General features: G+C 46.0%; 2 protein-coding genes across 6 annotated transcripts; one reads left to right on the top strand and one right to left on the bottom strand.

Moving 5' to 3' along the window:
* Window positions 1-58: 58 nt before the first annotated feature.
* Window positions 59-8,786, bottom strand: nr2c1 (nuclear receptor subfamily 2, group C, member 1). Of its 3 annotated transcripts, none has more exons than XM_061823952.1 (14): window positions 8,688-8,786; window positions 6,829-6,968; window positions 5,384-5,617; window positions 5,134-5,212; window positions 4,844-5,023; window positions 4,615-4,765; window positions 3,646-3,742; window positions 2,847-3,028; window positions 2,510-2,663; window positions 2,133-2,254; window positions 1,921-2,069; window positions 905-1,042; window positions 723-828; window positions 59-482 (listed from the first exon to the last, which is right to left on the bottom strand). In XM_061823952.1, the coding sequence occupies exons 2-14, from the start codon at window positions 6,898-6,900 to the stop codon at window positions 311-313; spliced, it is 1,836 nt and encodes a 611-aa protein (XP_061679936.1). In that variant the 5' UTR covers window positions 6,901-6,968; window positions 8,688-8,786; the 3' UTR covers window positions 59-310. The 3 variants fall into 3 exon arrangements, with proteins under 3 accessions (XP_061679936.1, XP_061679935.1, XP_061679937.1); XM_061823951.1 differs by lacking the exon at window positions 8,688-8,786 and adding an exon at window positions 8,318-8,617; XM_061823953.1 differs by lacking the exon at window positions 8,688-8,786 and adding an exon at window positions 8,318-8,616 and having other exon boundaries at window positions 1,921-2,066.
* Window positions 8,787-9,318: 532 nt separating this feature from the next.
* Window positions 9,319-20,447, top strand: cdhr5b (cadherin-related family member 5b). 3 transcript variants are annotated; one of them, XM_061823949.1, is made up of 15 exons: window positions 9,319-10,111; window positions 11,022-11,191; window positions 11,262-11,312; window positions 11,481-11,570; window positions 11,639-11,728; window positions 11,821-11,922; window positions 12,499-12,684; window positions 13,193-13,283; window positions 13,352-13,449; window positions 14,016-14,219; window positions 14,513-14,623; window positions 14,702-14,768; window positions 16,787-16,960; window positions 18,114-18,289; window positions 19,194-20,447. In XM_061823949.1, the coding sequence occupies exons 1-15, from the start codon at window positions 10,027-10,029 to the stop codon at window positions 19,680-19,682; spliced, it is 2,184 nt and encodes a 727-aa protein (XP_061679933.1). In that variant the 5' UTR covers window positions 9,319-10,026; the 3' UTR covers window positions 19,683-20,447. The 3 variants fall into 3 exon arrangements, with proteins under 3 accessions (XP_061679933.1, XP_061679932.1, XP_061679934.1); XM_061823948.1 differs by having other exon boundaries at window positions 16,787-17,065; XM_061823950.1 differs by lacking the exon at window positions 16,787-16,960 and having other exon boundaries at window positions 9,321-10,111; window positions 19,194-20,443.
* Window positions 20,448-21,174: the final 727 nt, after the last annotated feature.

The raw sequence follows: 21,174 nt of genomic DNA, 5'->3' as shown, positions 1-21,174 counted from the left end.
TGTTTTGGGTTTTGTTTTGTTTTGTTGGGAGTTTGGCAGCAAGGCCACGAGGCAAAGATGACGCATAAAATCCTAGTTTATGTACAGTAAAAGGCGCACTCTACAATAAGAATGGTTCAGTCCTGATTGCGCCTGCCACTTTTACACCCAAGCGGACTCTTCTTACCTTGGAAAGGCTCTGAGCCATTTCGGGAGGGTCCACATAAATAAGACGACGCGGTGACCACGTGGTGGCCGGAGGCCGGCTGGAACGCTCCAGAATTTCGAAACGCTAAAGAGGGAAGTCTCCGGGTGGGGTCGGGGGAAGGCGTCAGACCACGGGGAGTGACTGGCTGTTGTAGTCGGTGGAGTCCATTTTGAGGATGTACGGGATGATGCTGTCGATCTGCACGTTGCCGATGAGGCCGGCGAAGAAAAGCTCCTCGGTGACGGCGGCGCTGATCAGACGCAGCGCCGGGAGCCGCAGGAGCAGCTTGGACAGCCTGCGAATGTTACACTGTCGTCTATTACGCGCAAACGCAAAAAAAGCGCACGCGACAAGTTGAAATTGTTTCGATTTTCGGTTTCTGCTCATTACGATCTCCGAAAGAGTAAGACGAGTCATCCTGAGGTTCAAATGAAAATCCAATATTGAAATTTACACGAATAAAACAATTGAACAAATGGAAAAGTTGATGTTGTGCCACAAACATGACAAGAAGGCGTACACGGTCACGACTAACCGGTAAGAATCGTCTGGATATGCCCGAGTGACGTAGTCCTGCAGCTCAACGTAGGCCTTTTCCTGGAACCTCTCAATCTGCAGCGTATTATCGATTCCCGGGTGATCTGAGGCAAAAGAAAAACGCGTCAATGAGTGTGGCCTCGGAACGGGGCCGCGTTGCAAACTTTCCGCGAGACGCACCGGGACTGAAGAGAACGATGGCTTTGAGGAAGGCGTATTCGTAAGCGTCCGGGGACAACTTGGTCATGCTGTTGCAGAACTCCTGCAGCCTCCAGATGTGCTCCATCACGAGCTTGACCCGGTCTTGGGAAAGCTTCTCTGTCGGACAAAAGGAGAGGCCGCGCAAACGTTACTGACAGCCGCGCACAATGTGGGGAGGAAAAAAAAAAAAAAAAAAAATCTCTTGGTAGTGGATTTTATAGCTTTTAAGCGTTGCAATATTGAAAATCACGCATTAGTATGATGGTTGAGTTGTTGAGTCTCTCCTAGAAGGGTTGCGTCAGGAAGGGCATCCGGCGTCAAAATTGTGCCAAACATATACGTGCGTTCATCTGAGATGACACCCTGTGGCGACCCCGAAAGGGACAAGCCGAAAGAAATACACACACACACACAGTATGATTGTTGAGTTGAGGTATATTTACTGTTCCGGTGTGTGTGTATACACATTTTTTCTTGCAACAGCCAAAAGTATCGTTTGCCAGCTCCCTTTTTCAGAAAACGTGTCTGGAAGTTGTATTTCTAAATGCATCTGATTGAAATAACACCACCCCACCACCACCACCACCCGCCACTGAGTTTCACCGCCCACGACTTGACAGCCAGGCAAGGATCCAGAGTCACTTTCAAGTGACTGGTGGACTACACCGCCTGAAACACTTTTGTCAATGCCAAATGGTAAGCGCAGATAAAAGCATCAATTTTGTTTTTGTGTGTGTTGGATGTGCGCCTTTAAGGGGCATCAGAAGGTGGAGTGCAGGTGGCCAGTGCGTGCGGCATACGCCAGCTCCTTGTGAGTGTTCTCATTTTGGATTTTCATCATTCGATAAGTTGTTTCAAGTGCATTGGCAGCTGTGGCGCCCCCTTGTGTACGCGCGAGGGCATTGCGACACCTTCATCGGTCGATATTTTTTTCCCCCGTTTCAACCCTTCCTAAATCGAGGCTTTTGTCGGCGAAGGTCGCAGGGCGCTCGTACCTTCCTGCAGGCTGGTCTGCAGATGGCCGATGATGGCACTCAAGATGGTTCCGACGTTCATCACGTTGGAACACTGCGCCAGACCCAAAGCAAACAGCTCGTTCCAGCACGCTTTCATCAGGTTGATGTCGTTTTCCTCCTGACCGCTGCTAAAGCACAACGGGTTGAATCGACGCCGCAAACCCACAAAAAGGAGCGCGCCTGTGACTTACCCTAAGGCTTGGAAGGCAGGTATGGAGCGCGCCCAGTGCATCGAGAGAAAGAGGAGGCGCGAGGCCGACTCGCAGATGTAGTTGACGTTGAGGTACTCGGGCACGGGCACGGGCATCATCAGCTGCACAAAACAAAACGTCAGCAATCCAACAGAACGGCGCACAATCCATGGAGACTTTTTCATTCCCATTGAAATCATTTGCATTGTTTACATGGAAGATAATCTATTCCGATTACTTTTGCGCACGGACTACGTTTATCAAGACGGCGCTCCGTCGGGTTATTCTGATTGAGGCGTTTGTATGGACACGTTTCAATCCGCGTGGGCTTCAAAACCTCTTTAGAATCCAGTAGGAGGCTCCATATCAAGCCTTACTTTGAAAGGAAAATGGCTATCGGAGAGCAGCGAACCCTCCAGCTCCATCACCGGGCCCGACTGGTCCCCCGACATCAGCTGCATGGTGGCCTCCAGGTCGGTCACCGACGAGCCGTCGCCCGAGTGCAGAACTTTGGCCAGCGTGTCAAAGGCTCTGCGTGAGGTACATCGACGTTCCATGAAAAATGACAAGACATTTCTCTGTCATTTTCAGATGAGATACACACCAGTGAATTTTTGGAATTAGTAGATAGGTTTGTTTGCAATTATATGGGGGGGGGGGGGGGGGGCGCCTTTAGCAGACAAGCGGCAGACTTGGTAACGCCCTCTCACCCACCTACTGATGTCGCTTTGCTCGTCTTCCTGCATGTCCGTCATGGAGCTGTCGCCGTTGCTGAGCGTTTCCACGCCGACCAGCTCGCCGCCACCGTCGCTGACCTCTATCGCCTTGTTGAGGTGCGCGAGGGAGGTCACCACGTTGGCCAGGGTGCCGAGGTCCCCTTGCGAAGGGTCGTCGTGCTGAGACAAAGAGGCATATAACTCGGGTGTGCTGGAATAATTACGAGATTACGCCAATAATTGTTTATAAAAAGAATGGTTGTTCTGATAATCCGAATATCAGAGCCGACCCCAAAAAAAAATTTCACATGATCTGAATAACATTTTGACCTCTTCTTCATTTTGAAGGGTTACAAACAGAACTGTGCGATTCAAACTCTATTTGAACGAGTGTTGCCATCGACTTACAGTCACAAAAAGTATCATGTTGGAATACTTTTATTCAAAAAAAAAAAAAAAAAAAAAAAAAATTTGCATGCATTGCCGACAAATCGATTCAAATCACGTGACTCGGACGCAGATGCAAAGAAATGTGGTCAGGATGTTTCTAACGGGAAATAATGTAAATTTGCGCAAAAAAATGTGTACAAAATAAATATTTCTGCAGTCTGATTTGGTTTCTCATTCACCTGCCTGGAGCTTGATGGAATATTATCTACACTGAGCATTTTCTGTTTTTTTGACTATAGAGAGCTTTCGTACTCGAGCCTCCCTGGATATCATAATAGCTAATATTGCGGTCTTGGTGTGTCATGTACAGATGTATAGCAAAGTTACAACAGGACAGCTGGAGTTACCTTTTCCGGTGACGCTGGGATCAAGATGGTGTTTTCTAGCTTGGGGAAGGGTTGCTGGATGTTGAGCAACATGCTCGACTCCAGCAAATGCGTCGACCTGTTTGCATAGACTTTTGTTACATCACCAATCACACGATAAGAGCCCCAAAAAAAGAATTCCATCCACTTTTCTATCACGCTGCATTTAGGTGGGAGGTGGGGAACATCCTGGATTGTTCATAATTCATGTTGGGATTTTTTTTTTTTTTCCATCTTTCTATCTGTGGGAGTATGGTAACAGGCAGAAAAATGAAACGATCTTCCAATTAACCTGTGTAACCGCCGGTCGGCATTCCTATACTATCACAAACTATCCATCCATTCGTTTTCTGAATTTCTTCTCCTCAGGGCACACATCAACAAACAAGTATTTGCAGTCATATTCAGACCTACATAAAAAATTTGTGTCGTCAATAAACCTACCGTGCATGTCTTCGGGTTGTCGGATGAAACCGGAGTACCCGGAGAAAACCCGCGCAGGCGCGGGGAGAACTTGTAAATGCCACATAGGCAGAGATGGATCTGAACCCGGTTCCTCGGAATTGTGAAAGAGGTGCGCTAACCAGTCGGCCACTGTTTCCCTCGACCATAAACTAGCATTTTGTAATATTGTGAAGTACAAGAGCTTGTACGTTTAATAGATACCCGTGATGTCCGTCTCATCTATGAATTTATGAATAGACTGACGTCACCATTGAAACAACCGTGACAAAAATGCCCATTTTGATCTTCAAAATGCAAGAAAGCCATCGGCTGATTTTTGCCAATTTGAAAAGGTCTAATATCGTCCAATTAATGGGCCGGGCCACATCTTACAGGATAGAAAACACAAGAGCATGCTCTGTGATTGGCCAGAACCTAGTCCGTAAAAAAAATGGACAGATGGACGGATGGATGTATGTACAAGGGCAATCATTTGTGTTTTTTCACCTGGAAGTCTCCTTGTCTGACACAAAGGTGGGCGTGGCGGCGAGCGGACTACACAGATTCTTGCGGATGTAGATCTTCTCTGTGGAGGCCGCACAGTTGACAGACTTCTCCCTGGTGGGGACGTCCATTGGTTTCCTTTCGCACTGCACAGCTAGAAAATAGCAAAGCGCTCAGGTGAGTACGAGTTAGTGGCGCAATCCAGCAAAAAAAAAAAAAAAATACAGCGTACAATCTTGTTTCATGCCCACTGCGATGCAACGCTGCAGTCGACAGTACTGGCAGCGGTTTCGGTGGATTTTGTTGATGGCGCACTCGCCGGAGCCCCTGCACGTGTACACCAGGTTCTTTCTGATGCTGCGTTTGAAGAAGCCCTTGCAGCCCTCACAGCTGACGGCTCCATAATGGCGTCCTGCAAGAGGGATTGGGGGTGGGGGGGTCATGGCGAGGGCAACACATTGGCCAGATGTGTGTCACTGGAAAAATGGCCAGAAAGCAAATAAAAGCTTAATTCTTTCCAACCTGAGGCCTTGTCTCCGCAGACAACGCAGTACTCAACGATGGGCTTGGGAAAAGACTGGTCTGAGCCTTCGGTTACAAACTGGCAAAGGGACAGAGAGCGTCATTCAACATTTTAGGTCGAATATAGTGAACATCTGCGTATAGATGAAAATTCACAAGCTTGAAACGCGCTAACTTTTGAAAACAATCTCTTTCACCGTCAACAATCGTTCAACCTCACTCGGGAAATGATTTATCTTGTCGCACGAACCTGAATCTGCGACCCAGACAGATCAGGAGAGGCAAAGAGCAGCCGGTTAGCCCCCGAGCTGTCCGGGGTGGCGAGGATGACCTTGTTGGGGGAGCCGTCCCGCTTGGCCAGGATCACCTTCCCGCCGGAGGAATAGTCGGCATTGGCCAGGATGAACTGCTGCTTGACGGGAGACGCCGGCTCCAGCGCTGTGACGATCTGGATCTTCTGGCCAGTCTGCGGGTCGGTCACAACCTGCAAGACATTTCCACAAATACTCAAGAGCCGTCAAATAACCACGGGATTTGCTGTCGGGCTGTTTGTAAACACATTAACTGGTAATGAATTGTGATTTTTCTAGGTAAAATATCATTTGAAAATAGAAACACTAGAAATAAAGTGCTGTGGATCAGAAAAAAAAAGACATTTTCTACCAGTCGTCATCTTGCCCAGTATATTTGAATCCCAAGGCAAGTTAATATTTAGTCTTCTCATGTGTCTTTTGACATAAACCTGAAAGTAATTGACAGCCAATAAAGTTATTAAAAAAAAAAAAAAAAAATCAGCAGGTGCATGGGAGAGTCAAGACGGCTGAGAGACACGTAAAGCACGGATCAAACTACAAGGCAAATTTGCTCTTGCACGATTGACCTACGTCAGACTAATGCAATAAAATTGTATTGCTTGTATTCCAATACCTCCGAATCACATTTTTTTACAATCTGTGGGTTTTAATTTGTCAACTCCAATGCGACTGAATACACTCATTGCCGTGGGAATGACAACACAAGTGGATGGCGCCGACTGTATAATAACAAAAAAAAAAATGGAGAAAAAAAATGTGTTGGTGGTCACGGGGGGGCTCAGGACCGGGGAGGACGCTCGTGAAAGGCTCGCTCGCGGTACGTTCACGTACTTTAAGACGATGTTGCTCGTAAGAAGGCAACAAAACGCTACGTAGCCTAGCAAGCTAGTGCTAGCGCTGCGTAAACATGCTGCCGTTTAGTTGAACACGACATCTGACCAGGGCAGCAAATGCCAACCTTTTTGGTGCCGTGATGAATGAAAAAAAAATCTCATGTAACACTAACAAACAAGTGTAAGAAAAATATATAATGCACATCAATTGCTGTATATATTTACTGCCATCTAATACAAGACCATTCATTTGTTCAGGCTGTCAGTACGCCTGACTGGCATAAATAAATGAACAGAGATACATTATTTATTGAAATTAAGTACACAAGCATTTACCGTGAATGATCAGGTCATTTAAAATGACTCATTGCTCCATCTTGAGATCAGACCGGTGATTGGTCATCCGTTTTTTTTTTTTTTTTTTTTTTTTAAACTCGCCGATCGGCCTCATAAAACCGGATTGCGTAAAGCCTACAACTCGGAGGCCACGTGGCCGTTCACACCGGCGTCACCCCTAATGGTGAAAATCAAAATTAAAAATGGATGACCTGAATTCGGTGTCCCATTGACATGGTGCTATCTGCTGACACAAGCTGTATCCTCTGAGTCTGCCCATCCATACTCAAGCCGCCGGCACACGTCGACTTCCCGCTGCGCCCCGCCTCAGTGCTCCATCTGGTCGCCACACCTTGGGGGGAAAAAACAAGACTCCAAACATCACTTGCAGCTTCCAAATTTGGTACCTGGATACCTTCACTGGGGACCTTCCCACCTCTTAATACCCCCACTATTATATGGACCGTCATCAACCCCACACACACACACACACCACACACACACACACACACACACACACACAGACTCATTCCTACATACACACAATGTCACGGAAAAATAAATATACATCCTAAGGGCAAAACAGATTACACGTAATTCATGTGGAAAGCCATTTGAGCATTGATTTGATATCTATCTAAAGGTCCATTGTCCTACTACACTCTTAGGATAATTATGATTTGATTTTGGCTTCGTAAATCCAGTTCGTGGGATTCATCCATGACCTACATGTCCTTTCCTCAATAATGCTATGCTTGTTTTCTGTGAAGTGTTTGAAGTAATTGCGGCGATGAGCTTGCTCTCGAGTTTTGACGGGGAAAATGAGAAAGCCGGAGGCCTCCAGAAAAAAAATAAAACAAAAGAATGGCCTTTGTAAACGTTTTTTTTTCCCCCAGCTAAGACTATCATCCGGTCCATTTTTCCACCAAAGAGTCAACGCTTCAGTTCATAAACTTTCTGAATAATTTGCACCGATAACTGTGCAGAAAAATTTGGCAAATTTACGACCAGAAAAGCGTCATGAAATCCTTAATTATCATCTGATTATTGCAAACTAGGACTCGTTTTAGTCGTGTAACACGCCTCTATCCAATAACATTGTATTTTTTCCAATATAAAGCATTTTTAAAACGAAAAAAAAGTATTATCACTGCTACATTGACCGTTCGTGGCATGTATTAGCAATTGAGTCCAGAAAAATTAATGCAGAGTGTTTGATTGTCAATGAAGTTAACAACAAACAATCGGGCGTCGCTGCGGTATCCAAGCAACATATTCGCGAAAGACAGAGCCCCCCCCCCCCCCCCCCGGTTAAAAAATCGATACGGAAGATAAAGGTATTTCTTTTCCTGTCGGTGAAAGGTCAACATGGAAGGGTTAAAGCATGCTAACTAGCTCCAACAGGCCCGTCCGAACGGAAACGCGGCGACTACAGAGAGAACGGCCACATTTAACATTAGTATATCTTGTAATTTCTCCCCCGAAGCTTCCAAATAGAAGCGCGACTGTGCCCACTTTTGAGCTTGCCGTGCCTGTTGTCTATTGGGATAGTAATTTGCAATGTTAGCATTTGAGCTAGCGCGCGGTAAATCGCAGTTAGCACACGAGGCGGGGAATGATAACGCTGCTTAAAACAGAAATGAAAAGAAAACAACTTCTATCGTATTGTCTTGGCACATTTGACGTGAACGAAATACTTACTTGGCGTCGTGCTAACGTGCTAGCTGTTAGCTGTAAGTTAGGAGGAAGCCAATGGCAGCCGGGTTGTTTCCAAGCGCTCCCGCCCCTCGGATGGAACCGGAATAACCGAGACTCCTCAAGACTCACAAATTAGATTATTTTACTTGGACACAAGCCGCTATTTGAAATATATTCTTTGCTATCCCCCTCTTAAAAAATGTTTTGTTGCTTTTTTGTTTGTTTGTTTGTTTTGCAGCTCTTGGTCAAAGGGTCAGAGTTCGTGACCTTTTTTTTTTTCCATTGACGATAAACATGCGCATGCGTCAAAAAAAGTTGCTACCTTTTCAATTTTTCGAACCAACCTAAAAGAAAAAAATAACATTTCGTTCACCTTAATTTGATCGTAAGTGGGTCGGAGGAGTATTTTCGTGGACTCATTTGAACACACAAATCATGCACAAAAACGTTCATTTCTCCGGGCTTCAAGTGCACACAAGCACCCCTGCTGGCCAAAACCTTCACTGACTATTTTAATCATTTTCATTGTATTTTTTTTTTTTTTTTTTTTAGCAATCTTGTGCCGGTGCCCACATGGGAATAATCACTCAAACATATCCCATTCCATACAGGCATATAATGTGTGGTATATTATTTGGAGAGATCTAACAAAAGTGTTGCCATACATGGGAAATGCTTTTAATTAGCAAAAAGTGACATGAAAAAGCAAGTTTTGTCTCAGGAAATTGGCCAAGCTCCAACACAAATATAACACAAAAATTGTTTGATTTTTCCTCATTGTGCATTTATTAATCACGCCAATATGTGAAGCGCTACCCTAAAGAGCAGGGCTCCGTCAGTATATCTACTATACGTGTATTATAACAACAAAGTATTTTGGTAATGTAATAGCGAGTTTGGGTTTTTTTTGACAAGATTACAGCTTTCATTTTTCTCCTGAGCTCATTCGATGTTCTTCCAAATCAAAGTAATAAATTCAAATCCTGGTGTCACATATTGACTTCCATACGAGCGTCACATTGTTTTATTCTTGAGTTTTTTTTAAATACATTTTTAATTAGAAGATATTTTCCCCGCTGTTGATGGACACTTGTTTTAAGCTCCCTGGAGAGATTGTTTTCCTATGCTGTACACAGCAAGTACTTGCCAGAAATTCCCGTGTCTTTCATAAAATACATATTTGTATATCTTCCAATCCGTCCCAAAGCCGTGGTCGTTTTTCCATGTCGCACAGAACCTCCACAAGTTCCTTTCACGAACAAAATATTTGAGTAGTGCAGATCTAACTTTGGGTAAAGACAAAGCTGAAAAGTGCCAGAAATTTCTGCATTGTTGTCTCACCAGCTCTCAAGATTTTTGGATATGATTGTTTCTTCAAAAATATGTGGTTAAAAACATCTCAACCGCTTAAACGGGAGTAAGGCCCGGTCCAAATCAAGTGATCGTCGTCCCACGTAGGACGTAAACAGCCAGCACTTGCCAAAGACATCTGGACACTTACATGAGCTCGAGAAGCCCTTCATTATCTCATTACAGTACGCACGTGTATACACCCCCCCCCCCTCCAAAAAAAAAAAAAATGCAGGCATTATAAAATGTTGTCCGCTTGTGCAAACAAAAAAAATGTTTATGGCGGGGAAAAGTCCACCCGTCTCGTTAAGTGCAGCCGATAAGAACGCGGACGCAAGAAGAGCAACGAAGCGGTCGCCAAAATGGTCGCCGGTGGGAATTTGCTTTTCCTTCTCTCGGCGCTTTTGCTTTTGCTTGTGACGGCGACCGGCGTGGAGGCCCAAGAACGTGAGTGAGCCACTCGCAGAGTAATTGTCGCGATCTCGCGAGGCCTCGGGGGCCCCTCGTCGTATTTGCGACGACAAATCCAACTTTGACCGGCGGAGTTACTTTACCGTCAGAATGTCCGGTTTTTACATAATGATGAAGAGGAAAAAAAAAAAAAAGTCATCTTTGTATGCCGCTACGAGCCCGATACCGATAACTTGTATCGGTATTCACGCAAACGTACGACAAAATCAAATCTGAAGAAATTGTAATTATCTATTGTACACCACTAAAGTCACTCAATAAATGTAAATAGATGTGGAAAACTTGGCCAATAAATCTGATTCTGAGTTCAAATACAAATGGGATATAACTGAAATGATATTTGTTTTCGATACCTGATATTCAAAAATAAAGTACACGAAACATTGGCTACTTCAAAAGTTTTACTAGAGTAATATTCTAATCAAGTCACTTTCACCTCGACCTTCGACTTCTTTTCTGGTCATATACTTTGATGCAATTATTGCTTTAAGGTACTTCATGGAAGTCTTTCTAACGTCATAAACGTCAGTAAAATGGAGCAGGGCGACTATCCGTCCATTTTCTGAGTCACTTATCCTCACGAGGGTCGCGGGTGCGCTGGAGCCAATCCAAGCTGTCAATTTTTCGGGGATGTGGGAGGAAAGCGGAGTGACCACCCGGAGAAAAGCCACACAGGCACGGGGAGAACATGCAAACTCCAATCAGGCAGGGCCGGGGATTGAACCCTGGTCCTCCGAACTTTCAGGCCAACGCGCTCACCAGTTGTGCCACCAAAAGTCAACATTTTCCCCTCAAATGTTTTCAACCAATTCAATCTAGCTTGAAATGACCCCGTTGCGGTCCAAGTCTGGCTCAGTTTTTGTGTCAACCGCACTTCCGCCATCAGTTTGCAGCGCTCGGCCGGAGGTGTACGTGGAGGAGAACAACGAGGTGGACCAACTGGTGGAGACCATCGTCGTGGAGGATGGCGCCGTCCCCTTTCTGGACCCTTCCGCCAACCTCCCGTTCAGGCTGGACGGCAATCAGCTCCTGGCCACTGGGGTTCTGGACTACGAGGTAGGTTCCGGCGAGGAGGTGAAGAAGCCAACTGCTGGATTCCAGTTCAAGCTTTTACGTTTGCTTTCAGACGACCACGACTTACGTGGTCAAGGTGACTTGCAGGAAGCCGCTCTTGGAGGTAAGCGTCCGACCTTCCGAAGGGACTGGAAGGGTCTGGTCTTTTTGATTGCGAAGACTTTCCCCTCAAAAATGACTTTTTCCTTTCAAAGTCGAGAAGCTCAAGATGTTAGTGGAAGTTGTTCAAAATCAAATCAATCAATCAATCAATCACTGTTTGGTTTTTCAGTACGACCTCATCATTGTGGTAGTCGTGTTAAACGTGAACGACAACAAACCATTCTTCGACGCGAGCCTGTACCAGATCAAAGTGGACGAGGTGAGTACTTCCCGGAAGTTGTCTCTTTTGCAAACTCTACGCTGACTGGTCACCGTTTGGCCTTTCAGCTGCTAAAAGTGGGGACGGGCCTCGACCAATTTCCCGCCAAAGACCTGGACCAAGGCACTACGCTCTACTACGAGCTGAAACCAGTATCGGTACGTTGTTGTTGTTGTTTTAGCCGCCAACCTTGGTTCAGCTTGGTTCTCAACCTCAAGCTGTTGATTTATTTATTTTTGTCATTCTTCAGAGTCACTTTAAACTGGCGTCATCCGAAAATCCTCAACTGGTCATCCGGGACATTCTGGACTATGACAAAGTCCAAAGTGTCCAGCTGGTCTTGTATGCTCAGGTGAGGACGTCTCGCTATTGTCATCACCTCAAATGTCATCCTTTCAGGACGGGCAGCCCAAAAGACGCTCGTGTCGGCTATGTCCTCATTTTTCCAGATACTGTATCTCAATGGCGTTCAATATGTTTTCTCGTCAAGAAAAGTGTAAAATGATTATTTAGCTATCTGGCACACGCTAATTGTCTGGGACTGCGAGCACCCTGACAGAGAACAGTGACAACAATGATAACAGGACAGTGGTAGGGGGTCCAGAAATCCAAGAAGGCCTTCTCCGGGTGGACCTTTGAGAATAAATGAACACAATTTCATGGAACCAATATTAGGATTTAGGTTGTAAATGAAGCTTCGTCGTTATAGAAATGAAACATCTCTAACGATCAATACAAATGTTTCCTGTGTGGCCTACAAGCAAATAAACCAGAGACCAGCACTACCTTGGTCTTTTGGACCACTGTCTTCATGTAGACATGAAATTAGGTTAACGAGTTAAAACAACCAAAGCACCAACTTGTGACCTGGGAGCGAGACTACAGTGTCCATCGAGATTGTCATTTAGTTTTTGTCTGCTTCTACAAGGACACACCGTTGTCAGGACCTGCTGGCGAGGTTTCATTCACCGCCAGCACCACCATTCAAGTCACTGTGGTCGACGTGGACAACAGACCGCCCTGGTTCCAGCCCTGCAAGAAACACCCGATGAACACCACGGTCGTCTGCCAGAGCGCCGGATACACCAGCCGGGTGACCCTCAACGAAGCGCAGGTGACAAACCCTCATGGACAAGCCTTCCATACCTCAGAGCGAGCTAAAAATGAGATCAGACTACAGCAACGCGTCGTTTTTAACTGGAGTCGTTTCTCTCCCTCGTAAATGACGCGATACGCCATCTCCCACTCAAAAGTTAGTTAGTATATACACGACACTTCTCGGGCAATTGAAGTGTCCAAGAGAGATCATGGATTGTTTTTAAAAAGATACTTCCATCACGTGAGATTTGTAACAAGAGCAGACCAGGAATTTTGGGATTTGCGAGTGACCACTAGTATCATTTTGTGAAAAAAGGACGAACAAGACCATTTTCGAACATACTGTGAGAGCTCTCAGCCTGACAGCGACGATATTTGGGTCTCCCTGAGATTAGATGACGTATGGTTTCTTGGACCCAAGTGATGATCATCTTGCTTTAGTTTTTGCCACGATAACTTGAACTTCTTTACTTTTCCCACCTGGAGTTTGAACACGTGACATTTGTATCTTGTCTTTACACCAGGCCGGACACTTAACGTTAAAGCCAAATTCACTTCACGCTATCGATGGCGACACTGGGATCAATGAGGCCATAATCTACTCCTTCCTGAGCGGTAAGAGACCTCCATTCAGGATCAGGATTATTTTTCCAACCCCAATGGACTTACCGATTCTGTACCAGGAAACGAGGGCGGCCTGTTCGACATCAATCCGACCACTGGCAACATCAGCATGCTGAAGCCAGCTAACGTGTCAGGAACCATCAGTCTGACAGTTCTGGTGAAGACCACACACTCGGGAGCTTTTTGCAACGCCTACCAAGTGTAGTCTCTCACTTTTAGGTTACTCACAAAGCCTGCCATCTACAAAACCAAAAACATACTAAAGCACAGGTGTCAAGGTCATTTTCAACTCAATTTCCTTCTGTCGCTGCAAAAGAAAAAGCTTGAGGGTTCAGCTTCAACAACTTCGTGTTGTTTCCCTCCTCAAGTTGAAGTTTACTGTAGAACTAAAACAGAAAATGAAAGACAATTACTGTATTATATAAACGGCAAAATCTTCATCCGTACCATATCATTTATTTACATCTACAACTACGCAAGCGAGCCTAATGCTAACATAAAAAGCGTCACACCATAGACTGCTAAAAGAAATCGGTATCAATGTTGTTGTAATTGTAAGCCTTCACACAACTGCTACTTTAACACACACGGAGCAAGAACAGAACAATACTCACGAGCATAAACACGGAGTAAATGGAGGACCTTGGTATCGCGGGCCTTGCGGTTGGGCTACTCAGGATTTGTTTGTCAGAACTTCTGGGGTGTTTGTTCTCTTCCTGGCAGGCTGCCCAGACACCGACCAGTTCTCAGTTTGCCACCACGAGTCTCACAATCAGCGTTCAGGTGAAGAGCCTCCACAAACCAAAATTCCAGAGACCTCAGTACCAGGGTGTGGTCTCTTCGGTGGGCGCCATGGCAACAGACCCGACCAACGAGGATGAGCCGCTTCAGATTGTGGCCTTGGACGAGGATTACGCCATCCTGGGGGTAAAGCAACGTGTGATCGACGCTCGCTTCCAGATTTTTGAATTCAGATCGACTGGACTTGTTTCAGCAGCTGAAGATGATCCAAAGATTTAATTTCCATTTACAGTTGGGGATTTAACCACGTGAAAATACTTTCTGACTGTACTTGAGTAGGTTTTTTTTTTTGTGGTATATGTACTTTACTTGAACGTTTGCTTGTTTTGGATGACTTTTATTCTTTTGTACGTTTATTTTCTGTGGACAAACACAGCGAGTGAAACATTGACATGATCGTCCATTTCCTGCCCCATCAGGGCATAAACCCTCACATCGTCTATCGCGTCATCGGACGCAAAGACTTCTCCATCATTAATGGCTTCCTGTTCATGACCAACAACGTCCCAGAAACGACGTTATCTCTGCAAGTGGGTTTCCCCAAACGAAGCTAAGTCGAACAATAACTTAACCAATCGTACTACTAAACCTGCGACCTGATCCTGCAGGTGGAAGCGGTGGACACGTCCAATGACGAAAAGGACTCAGTGGGGCTCTCGGTGGAGGTGAAATCAGGTAGGGAGCAAATCTCTTATGCGTACAGGCCGTGGCTAAATGGGAAAGCAGCAGCAGCAGCAGCTGGCGATTTACTGTAAGATCAGATTTTGTGGCCCGGGTCTGACCTCAGTCCCCCATTCTGAGACGGGGCACTTGCTTGGTAAAACTGAGTGGTGAGACATGTTCCAACGTCATCCCTCACTATAAAACACACAGAGACCGGGAAGACGTGTTGATTTCACAGGGTTAGTTCTTTGCTAGCTGGTCAAACCTGAACTAAGCTTCAAAAGGTTACGTGTTCAATTGAAATGACGACAACGTAATAAGTAACACAGAGACCGGTTTAGGAAAGGAGCTCATCCTCACCTATCTCAGGGAAGCCTGGAACCTTTGGGTGAATGAAGGAAAGCCACATTCAAACAAAGATCCATGTTGTTGAACACGTCTTGAACAACCAGGCCATCGCTGATTAAGGACTAGGATCATGCTAGCTTCAGCTGGTACTGTACTTGACACAAACCAACCTTGGATTGGATACTGATCTCTAAAGGTTTCCATCACAAATGCTAGTGCTTGCTGTGTTGTACTGTGGTTGGTTCTTCTTGATGTCATCACAAAAGTTACATGTCACAAATATTTTTCCTCAGAACAAAATCTGAATTGCATCTCAGCTAAAACCTCTGCTAAGGTTCATGCTCTACGTAGATGATGCCTTGGATTTGTCTTGTGTATGTACGGTTCTACGCAGATGAACTTGCCTTACCTTGCCATCCTATCCGACAAGGGGTGTCACCGTTCATCCGTTTCCTGGCGCCTACGCCGTTCAGGGTAGCGGGTGACTCAGAGTCAACCCCGTCATCGTGTCGGACAACAGGGCAGGTAACAAATGCCCTGGAAAAACCGAGGTACCTTGAGAAAGACCCGTACAAATCATAGGAGTGGTAGACACGCTAACCCCTTGGAGTGTAATCACCAATTCTTAATTTTAAATCCAAATCATTCGAAACAACTCATTTCCTGAACATTACTTATGTCAGGATCTGCCCTGAACACCTTGTTGTTTGCTATGACGATGGACAAGTTGACAGAGGAGGCCCCGCTGGAGTCTTTGTGGAATTTGAGCCAAGCAGATGACGTAGTCATCTGTGGTGAGAGTCGAGCGCAGGTGGAAGAGCACCTAGAGAGATGGAGGTATGCACTACGAGAAGATGGAATGAAGCTCAGTCGAGTACATGTTTACACATGAAACGTAGGCCTGTGGAACGTGGCGGGAACCAGAGGCGAAGAAGGTACAAGAGTTCAAGTACTTGGGATCAACTGTTGGGTGTAACAGGGAGTGAAGAACACATTAGATTGAAAGGGTGGAGGAAACACACCAGTGAAAGTGAAAAGTTGTTAAGAAGGCAGTCAGGCCAGCCATGTTGTGTGGCTTGGAGATGGTAGCAATAACCAGAAGACGAGAGACAGAAGTGGAGGCAGCAGAGGATCAGGAATGAGCTCATCCGAGGAACAGTGCAGACTGGACCAAAACTAAATAGTCGATAACATTAGGAAAGAAAGAATACAAGTAGACGACAAAGCTAATAAGGGATGAAACTAACAGAGGACACTGGAGCAAAGCTAGAGCAGGATAAAGCTACAAAAGTAGTCTCAATTATATTCTCTTTGGGAGTAACGAGGATGGACATCATTTGGAACGCGCTCGTCAAGGGCCAGCACAGAGTAGAACAAAACAAAACTAGTAGAAGACAAAAGCAGTGGAGAAAACTAGGACAAAGCTTTTAGAGGACAATACGAGTACAGGGGACAAAAAAAAAAAACAAGTTCTGTCTAAATTCAGCAAACTCAGGGCCAGAAGCAGGGACTCCCCGTTTAATCAGCAGTCAGTAACAAGGCATCCCCATGAGCTCTGAATTGTCTAAACGGTAGAACGTCAAACATGAAGATCTTCTTTCTGAACCACGAAAGACGGTGTAAATCTCGACTTTGGGAGGATGGTGACGACCCCCTAAGTTTCACGTCTGCTCTCCTCTCAGGTCTCACCACCACTGCTTTGCCCCTGAGCACCACTGAAAGCATGACCAGCCTCCCAACTACTGATGGCGGAACTACTGTTCAAGTGGAATCCACCACTAACCCCAGTACCACCAACCTTGGTACCTCCACTGAGGGCAGAACCACTGAACCGACGGAGTCCACCACCAACCCCGGTACTCCCACCGACAGCAGCGTCTCAACTGGTGTCACTGCCACCAGCGAATTCGTGACTTCCACCGCCACAGAATCACCGACCAGCCCCGGGAACCCTCACACAGGTGGTCACAAGTTTGGTTTGCCACGCCGCTCACTGACGGTTTAGTGGTTCATTTGCTTGAGATCCGTAACAGGTAGTGTTGGTTCAGTTCCCACTCGGTGACTGTCTGAACGTGATTCTGAATGGTATCTGTCTGTATGTGTCCCCTAAGTGACTGGCAACCAGTCTAGGATTTTGTCTGTTAGATACGCTACCTGTGAATCTGAACAGTATGGAAAATGGATTGAAGGATGGATATGGTCACACCTTCCGCTTGTGATGCTCACGGATTGAATCTGGGCTCTGGCCTTCCTGTGTCGCGTTTGCATGTTCTTCATGCGCTTGCAAAAGTTTTCTCTGTGTACTCAGGCTACTGCCAATATTTACAATGCATGCACAGATGCCGTGAAACACACCCACTGGAATTCCCGTTGGCTGCTAAAGACATTTCAAGGCTTCTTTAGTTCTAAATGTCAAGTGCAAAGTCCCCTACATACTGTACATTGTTTCTGCTGAGCGTGTCCCTCTCGGTGTTGTTGTCACCGCTAGGTGTGGCTGGTGAATAGTTGCTTTTAAAAACGAACGCCCATTCGCCTGGCTGGTGGGAAAACAATTCATTGGTGGCCATTTTTTCCAAGGGAAAAAAATATTGAAATAATCGTAAATTGATGTGTAAAGGAACTCCAAAGTGCCCCCCCCTGGTGCCAGAGACACACCGAAAATTAAGACCTGAAGAAGTCTTCAACAACAAGAGTACATTTGCCTCCATTTAACATTTCTGGATTGCCGTCACTTGGATGGTGACCACGCTTTACTAGCATGGACGCTTGCATAAATTGAAAACTACTGCAGCTGTGAAACCGAGAATTAGCTTTTGCTCTGACATTTAAAGTGCCCACCAAAAACGCCAATGCTAAAGTTCCGTGTTAAGCAGTTCTTAGCAGGGCTCGGCGTTCAGTCTTGTGAGCCAGCGGAGGACCAACCGGTCTGCGTCGATTATACACAGATACGATTTCCAATGGCTGAATGTGCAATACATGACACCAACTGCAGGTGCTTGTTATTTCCAGACAAGGTTCCTATCCCACCGGGCGGTTTCGGGCCAGGAGACATGGCGGCGCTCGGGGCGACTCTGGGCGTTCTTCTCTTGGTCTGTGCGGTAGTCATCGGGGTGCTCATTTGTCACTTGCAGCGAGGAAAAGCGGACTGGAGGAAGATCCACGAAGCCAGCGTGTTCCGCAGCCACGTGAGTGTAATCTACCCTCCGTGACCACAAAGTTCGGTTTCCTCAGGTTTTGTAGCGTTTCTACTGTAAAATGGCTCGTAAATATCCAACCCTGTCCCACTTTTTAAGATCCAAAAGAACCCAAGATATGCTCGAGTCTTTCACACGTTAGTCATCTAAAGGGAAAATCATAAGCGCTCCTTTGGCAATCCTTGGTGTTCAACTTCGGAGCCTGGTCCAAGCTTTCCGCTTTTCCCTTTCCCAGAACCACCCGTTTCTAACAATTGAAGCACTCCAACTCTGGTTTGAAAATTTGTAGTTTGACTCGATTTTCCCCATTCCGTGACAGGATCATTCACAAGAAGATTTTGGCAGGTCCGAGTATGCTTTTGGAATCTTTGCGTGTTGCGTTTCACACCCTGGTTCCGGCTGCCTCCGAGACTACGTGCAACCAGACTAAGTAAATTTGCGCTACGGCTCCTCCATTCTGTGTCTATACCCGTTCACAAAGATCTGTATAAAGCAGGACATTGGTGGTCTGTAAGCGGGCTTTTGGAATCCTGGGTGTTCATCTTCAGACCTCGGTACCAGCTTTTTGCTATTCTCTGTCTCAAAGCTGCCGTGTCATCTTGTTACCGCCGCTGCCAAGCCCTTTCCAGGACGGTACATTTCTTACAGAACAAACAAACGGGACATGATCGTGTTTGTGCTTTTCACGTCGCAGGTGCTCAACTTCACTTGGCTTTCTCAGAGCCGAGGGGTCGCCTCTGATTGGGGGTGGACTACGAAACACGTGGGGACCTTTAACGCAGAACAGAAACACTGAAAAAGACAGCTTTGATGGGCGGTGGGGAAGATGATTATCACCATCTTGTCTGTCCATGATTGACCAAATCCTACCCCTTGTTTGTTTTTGTCTCTACAGCTGGGTCAGGGCTCTGGCGGTGAGAAGCAGGGCGTCCAGTACACTAACGAGGCTTTCCAGCACGACGACGGCGGCAGCGTGGGCTCCGGGGGACCGTATGTCACCCGGGCAGAACAGGGGCCGCCAAACGACACGGCCCTCGAGTCCAGGGCGACGGCGCTGGGCACCCTCCTCGATGACGACGACGTCAGCCAGACGAGCTCAGACAAGGGAAAGGAGGTGAAGCCCATCCTGACCAAAGAGCGTCGCCTGGAGGAAGGCTACAAGGCCGTTTGGTTCAAGGAGGACATCGACCCCGACGCCAAGGAGGAGGTGGTCATCATTCCCGACAGCAGGGAAGACAACAGCGACGACGAAGATGACAACGGTCCCGCTAAAAGCTCCAAAGTGGGTTTTGCAGAGGCCGACCTGGACAGCGGACTGGGAGTGAAGATGGAGGATCCGGCGGACGACTCGGAAGGTGACGACGTTCTGAACGTCGACCTGTGAGAAGGGTGTGGCGGAGGGCCGTAAAAAGATGATGATTTATCAGAACTGACTCGGTGGAGTCACACAGATGCAATTGCGAACCAACCGCACCTTAAAGTCACTGCCGGGTGGGAAGATAAAGTGTTCAAAAACACGTACGCTGTCACTGGATACAAATTATTGTTTGCTTTTGTGGACGTGAGACTGCAAAGTTCACAGTCGTGGAAAGTGAAAGCTAACCAGCTACTAAGAGAAAATTTTTGCTTCCATATTTACCGGAAGGTTTCTTAGTTCCCATCTTAATACCACCAGTGAAGTAACTCCGCTGGGACGCTGTTGTAGCTAATGATTGACATTTGTATACAAATATCACAGTAGTTAATTTTGGTGATGAAAAGGCAATATATATATATATATCTGAGATCTGGAAAATAAATAAAGGGTTTTAGCAGAAGGCAAATTTCAGGTTGAAATAATTAACTCCAAAGATTTCCACGGTAAAATATCACATGACTGAGTTGCTTGTAATTAAATCGATGTTTAATGCGCTCAAAATGAACAAATTCAAGGATTTGTTTTTGTCTTTGCCGGAAGTTAATCCTCGAAATTCCCTAAAACCACATGCTAATTTAGCTAGAAGCTAATGCTTCAGTTGTGTTGTAGCAGTTTGTAATTTAATCTGGTCAGATATCTGTCATATTTGAACAATAAATATTTCTTTCTGGAAATTGCTGAGGTGGCGTCAATTTCAAAACCACCACAGGAGCAGCAAACTTAGCTAGCAGCTAATGCTTCAGTCTTCCATTCAAATAAATTCTCTTGATTAAATGCAAGCAGATGTTATGTACTCTTTTCATAAATATCAAAAGTGGTGTTCTCATGAAAATTTGTTATGTTGGCATGGAAATAATATTGGGACTAATTCCAAAGACTGCTACAGTAACGGCGAGCCCGACGACCTGTCACAGTGAGGATTATACGGAGCAGCCCGGCCGGGTTGGGCCAAAAACCGTCTGACCGGTAGCGATCGCTTGAAGGGTTCGACCGTCGTTGGTCGGGCCGGTTCTGGCGCGCTGAGCCCATCGTCGTGAGAACCGTGGAAGCGCCGGAAGGAAGAGGCGGCCTTCTCGGAACTAGAAGTCGACTGAACAATGCGATCGGCTGGCCGCGACACCAACCGGTCACAGTCACTTACGTACAAATACATAATTATTATAATCTGGTTTTTTTCTTTTGGTTCTGCCTTTGCCTGAAGTGTCTGTGAATGTCTAAATAATCCCGGAAATTACGCTGGATGCAACGATAGCCCTAGCTGTATGGCTAATGCGCACACGCATAAAAATGTGGAATTGATAAAAATGCAAGACAAGGGCAACGTTTTGTTCGTTCTAGTTGGGCTTGAGTACACCAACAGGACGCCCCCCCCCCCCCCTAAAGTTTCACGCCCAGATATTGAATGGCATATATGAAAAATACACATTTACTGAAATCATTCCGAAAACTATTTGATCGC

This window comes from Syngnathoides biaculeatus, chromosome 6 (genome assembly GCF_019802595.1).
Source record: "Syngnathoides biaculeatus isolate LvHL_M chromosome 6, ASM1980259v1, whole genome shotgun sequence".
Classification (NCBI taxonomy): Eukaryota; Metazoa; Chordata; class Actinopteri; order Syngnathiformes; family Syngnathidae; genus Syngnathoides; species Syngnathoides biaculeatus.
Note: the sequence above shows the minus strand (reverse complement) of the source record. Positions and strands in the feature narration are given on the sequence as shown.

What these genes read in the sequence shown, in the direction of transcription:
- cdhr5b (XM_061823948.1), top strand. Translation starts at nt 10,027, where the DNA reads ATGGTCGCCGGTGGGAATTTGCTTTTCCTTCTCTCGGCGCTTTTGCTT. An exon ending in ACGAGCTGAAACCAGTATCG is followed by an intron (nt 11,729 to 11,820) that starts GTACGTTGTTGT and finishes GTCATTCTTCAG; the next exon opens with AGTCACTTTAAACTGGCGTC. An exon ending in CCCCGGGAACCCTCACACAG is followed by an intron (nt 17,066 to 18,113) that starts GTGGTCACAAGT and finishes TGTTATTTCCAG; the next exon opens with ACAAGGTTCCTATCCCACCG.
- nr2c1 (XM_061823952.1), bottom strand. Translation starts at nt 6,900, where the DNA reads ATGGATGGGCAGACTCAGAGGATACAGCTTGTGTCAGCAGATAGCACC. An exon ending in TCCCAGCGTCACCGGAAAAG is followed by an intron (nt 3,029 to 3,645) that starts GTAACTCCAGCT and finishes TCTTTGTCTCAG; the next exon opens with CACGACGACCCTTCGCAAGG. An exon ending in TATCCAGACGATTCTTACCG is followed by an intron (nt 483 to 722) that starts GTTAGTCGTGAC and finishes TAACATTCGCAG; the next exon opens with GCTGTCCAAGCTGCTCCTGC.